At 31.3% G+C, this 5,061-nt stretch overlaps 1 protein-coding gene across 1 annotated transcript; it reads right to left on the minus strand.

Moving 5' to 3' along the window:
* Positions 1-397: 397 nt before the first annotated feature.
* Positions 398-1,824, minus strand: LOC108746476 (charged multivesicular body protein 6). The gene is made up of 3 exons (XM_018483274.1): positions 1,620-1,824; positions 1,284-1,393; positions 398-941 (listed from the first exon to the last, which is right to left on the minus strand). Exons 1-3 carry the CDS (start codon positions 1,683-1,685, stop codon positions 479-481), a joined length of 639 nt encoding a protein of 212 aa, XP_018338776.1. The 5' UTR covers positions 1,686-1,824; the 3' UTR covers positions 398-478.
* Between the last annotated feature and the right edge of the window lie 3,237 nt (positions 1,825-5,061).

The following is a 5,061-nucleotide window of genomic DNA, read 5'->3' on the forward strand; positions in this document are numbered from 1 at the left end:
TTGGCGTCTTTTTTATTTATAATTTATAATATTTATATACTTTAATGTTTCTTATATTTCTTAAGTTATTAATTATATCTTAATTACTACTAAATCAAATCAGTAATCATTCATACTGTAGAGGTTCACGAATTATATTTAAAGAGAAGTTGTCGAAACAAAAATTTGTAATATTTACCTATGCACGTAGAAATATATCTATCTCATATTTGATCATAGATTAAATAAAATACATGGAAAACTTATGTTTATTTACTCCATACATCTTTCATTACTGCATTTTTATATTCGGATATGTACATTGCGTTATTTTATATAACATACAATAAAATGAAAAGTAATACTTATATTAAAATTTTGATTTGTAGATAAAACTTTATAAACTATACTTATAGTAGTACGAGTTATTTACTGTACATATATACATAGTTCATTGCACAAAATCTTAATTCAACAAAAGTCCATCAATTCCTGAGTTTTATGCCATTACTGCAATCGGCTCTTGAATCTTTTCTTTCGTACGACTCTTCTCTTCTTCCGGTAATTCCTTTGGTACATCTGGTAATAAAACATCCTTTGGTATTTCAGGAGCTTTCTCATTAATGTCTGCTTCCATCAATGCATCCAATTCTGCTTCAATTTCACTCTCGTCAATTTCTTCCTCTACAGCAAAAGTTGATGTCAATACTTCATCTATTTCTCTTTGCTTTTCGATGCCTTCTCTCGTCTCATCCATAACTTTTTCAATTTCATCGATAGACAACAAAGCGTGTAATTGCTTCAATGCAGTATTGCCAGTTTTTAGGCCATCAACAACTTTTATTTCAACTTGAGCAAATTCCAAATCATGAACCATACGCTCAAGATTTTCTAGCTGACCGTCTGCACGAGTCAGAACTTGTTCTTGATATTTCTTCTTGCGTAACAATAGTAATGCACGACTGTAAGAATAAATAATTACAAAATAATTTTAAGATAATGAAATGTAATTAATATGTTATGTAATATATCAATTAAGCAAAAATCTATAAAAAATGACTAAGAAATTTTTTTTAAATCACACATAAAAGAAATTATACATAAACATATAATCCATCTTAAATTTCTAATTGCCGAAAAATTTTAGCTAATAAGTAATGTACTAATTTTCAAATAAATGTAATATAGAATAAATATTGTGTATTATATAACGCTAATATAAAGTATGCAATTAAATATAGTATGTACAATTAAATACACAATATACTTTCTTTTCATATAATAATTAAACGTAAGATACGTACTCTTTTTTGCCATTTTTCAAAAGTTCCTTTGCAAGCAATCGTTCCTTCTCCAAGCTTTGCTCGATTTTCTTCTGGTACTGCTTCATTTTATCCCTTGTCTGTTTCACTTGCTGCAAATGTCAAAAAATGCGTCTCAGACAGTTTCGAGGTTATAATATGCACTACATACTTCTGATTTTTGTGTACTACGTATTTGACTTAATTTTCTGTCTGTAATGCGAATCAAATAATTACTAACAACTTACGGGTTGAGTTAAGTGTGACCAACGATAAGAGAATGATTTGACAGTTTCAGAAATAATGTTCTGAAGAAAGGGTTAAGACCACTTCTCTTACCAGGATTGCTTTGTCCTGCTCAGTGACCCGGCTCGGTTGTTTTTTCTTAGCGAAGAAAATTCCCATCTTGCACGTGATATCACAAAATGCGAATCGCGAGTCGAATTTGCAATTGACTCGCCTATCACGTCACGTCGCGTTTTACAATCGTCCACAATTGTCAAAAGTATAGCGTCAATTCTCACGGGGTGCCGGGGCTGCCGGGAGGCAGCCACGTTGGTCGTTCGATAGTCGATAAGTCGACGCTTACAATTCTCGAAACGAGCGCCGCCTACGTCACGTCACTCGCGCGGTATGATGGTGTTGTTCGATTGTAAATTCGCTCTCAATAATTGCGATAAATTCTTTGATTTCGCGGACGTTTCGTGCGTAAAAACATGCGTAAAAATTGACGAATTGTGACGTAATTGACACGTAATTTTCGATAATTACGGTGAAACGCATAGGCTGCATGCATATAATACGCATGAAGTATTATTTTATTGTTGTTATTCGCAAAGTGTTAAACAAGGATAAATGATGCGCACTTTGCGTGTAACGGAAACAATGGTACGAAGTCATACTTGCGATTGGAAACAATGGCACGAATTGCGAATCAGCTGCTATATATTATACATCGTCTAATGTACTTTGGAGATGACATTAGGTAATTTTTTATAATATTTTACATAAATAACAAGAGATGAGAAATATTGAAGAAAAACTATTGTATATATATGTAGTTGCAGCTTGATGCACATATAAGATAATTTAGTTTCTATCTAATCACGATTATAATTGAGATAATAAATTGCGGCGTTCGGTTTCAACCTATGGAATATTATTAATTATTTTTCTTTGGCATCAAAGCTTGTACTCAAAGCTTCGTATTCTTCAATCTTTTGATAAATTCTCGAATATCGTTTATACTTTAAAAGTTCACGAATACTTTTTAAAAATTGATATTTATGGAATTATTTAGTACTCAGTTTAATAATAATTTTTTTAAACAGTTATTGTAAAACAACACGTTGTTATAGATGTCAAACATTCAATAATTATAATTATTATTGGATCTTTGCATCTAATAATATTCTAATTTATACACTGCGGCTCTAAAGAATTATTATTAAGACAGTTGTTATTTGAAATAATTTGTTATTTGAATAAGTATAATTCCAAAAATTCGATTTTTTTGGCTATTTTTATCTAAATAATTAGATTGTTTGTTCTTAATTATTTGCATTTATGTTACATATATTAATTTTTACGATAAAATTATAATTATATATGGAATAAAAGCTGAGCAAAGTGGATAAATTTATGAAATTTGTAATTGCGGGTATATAATTCAGTATTGGAAGGTAGGGATCGAGCAATAAACCACAAAGACATTAGATTGAATTGAACAATGTCCATTATATTATATATTTTATTCCCACATACACACGGCACGTTGTGAACCTTTTCTTAAATATTAATAATATTATCGTAATAATAATAATAATCATCATAATCGTCATCATCATCATCATCTTCCTCGTCATTATCCTCGTCATCGTCGCAATGATAATAATTTTCAATAATTATAAGTAAACAATAATAAACATAATAATGTGAGAGAATTCATGTGAATTATATTTATATTTATGTATATATATTTATAATAAATCATATATCGCAATAATCATCGTATCATATAATATATATTTATATGTACAGAGGGGTATAATATATATTGTTATTCTTTATTAGTTTAATATTTATAATCGCAATATTATATTTATTTTTGTTTGTATACATACACAATTAATTAGATTATCGGCCCTCGCATGCGCCTCGTGGCGGATAATTTCTCACTTTCTATCTTTTGTTCCTATCTCGCTTTTCCCAACTGAGTGAACCCGGGACCGAGTAATATTCTCTCATAAATCGCTCGAGTGCAATCGATTGATCCTCGTGTCTCCCTCGCCCTGTTTGAGAAAAGCATCGTCGACGGACCCGGAATTCTTTCCATCGACCGGGTCAATCGATCGATTCGCTTCCTCGAACGCAACCTCGGCGCTCCGCGGTCGTTTTGTTTTTATCTTACAAAACATCCATTATAGTCTTGGCCGCTGTTGGATAGAGAGTCGATATTCCCCTCGTTTAACTTACACTTCTGAATTTTACTCGAGCGATTGAACGGGTGCTGTGTCAATTTCTCAACGCAGCAGTCGCGATCACGATTTAACGTTTCACGCGGAAGGGGAACACTCGGTTCTCCCACCAATAGCGGGTCTTTCATAAATATTCTGTACAACGTTATTATTATTATTATAAATCATCAATATATCTTATATAGTCTTATCGTTATGTCATTATTATCGGTAGTGTAAAATTGAAACTTTTACGTACTTACGTAGATTAGATTAGCGTCTTGCTCGCCCGCTCGCTCGCGGGCGGCCTATCGTTATGTATATATACCATTTTTTGTTCTTTTTCTTTTAAGTCGATACATAATCGTATAATTTAGTATGTCGCTATATGTACTGTAATCGTTTACGATTAGTAAGAATATGTAAAATTGGTATTTCACCTTATTCCTTGGCTTGCTCGTTTATAATTCAATAAATTCTCGTTTAAGCATCCACATAATCGTTTAATATACATGGAATTAAGAGGGGTTTAATTATTGCTTGTTATATTGCAAGTTTCCTCATTGCAAGCTATGCCATTCCGTCGAGCTTATTCGCAGTTCGCCGTTGCTCCTCTTTACAACTATCGCGATCCTTTCGCTGTGAATCACAGAAAGTATACCCAAAAGTTTGGTTTTCCTCGTTCGCTGCATCACCGATATCGATAATAAGACGTCATCAAGCCTAACGTACAATATAAATATTTGTCGAATTATCATAGTTTGTCGCTATTGAAATAAATTGGAATTTTTATCTTTCGGAAGGTTAGGTCTAAAATGTAAGAGATGTTATGAGAAATCTCTTAATTTTCATCGATCGGCATCGTTATAAAATAACAATATACCACAACGTGCTTATAAATCACTCAGATTTTTAATAATAATGTAATGCAAACAAGCTGTATTGTAGTGCCATTGCAGAGATCATTCTACGTATATATATAGTATATACGATCAGTTTTCCGAAAAGAGCATAAGTAAATGAATTTACTATTGCACATCGAGTGATACGTTTGTGATTACAAAATACATTTTGAAACGATATAAATATATTTAAAAAAAAATGAAAAAACTTGAAAGTGTTACTTTACAGCGTGATAAACGTGATTATCATAATCTTTATAAATGATAAACGTACTGATTATTATTGTACAGAAAAACGAAATAATTTTTCGAATAATCTATAATGATAAATTGCTAATGTCATGTTACACGTCACAGATCCATTTGATATGTGAATTTTAATGAATGTAAAATTAATTTTCCTTCTTTGTATATATATATATA

Source organism: Trachymyrmex septentrionalis, unplaced genomic scaffold (assembly GCF_001594115.1).
Source record: "Trachymyrmex septentrionalis isolate Tsep2-gDNA-1 unplaced genomic scaffold, Tsep1.0 scaffold172, whole genome shotgun sequence".
NCBI classification, from domain to species: Eukaryota; Metazoa; Arthropoda; class Insecta; order Hymenoptera; family Formicidae; genus Trachymyrmex; species Trachymyrmex septentrionalis.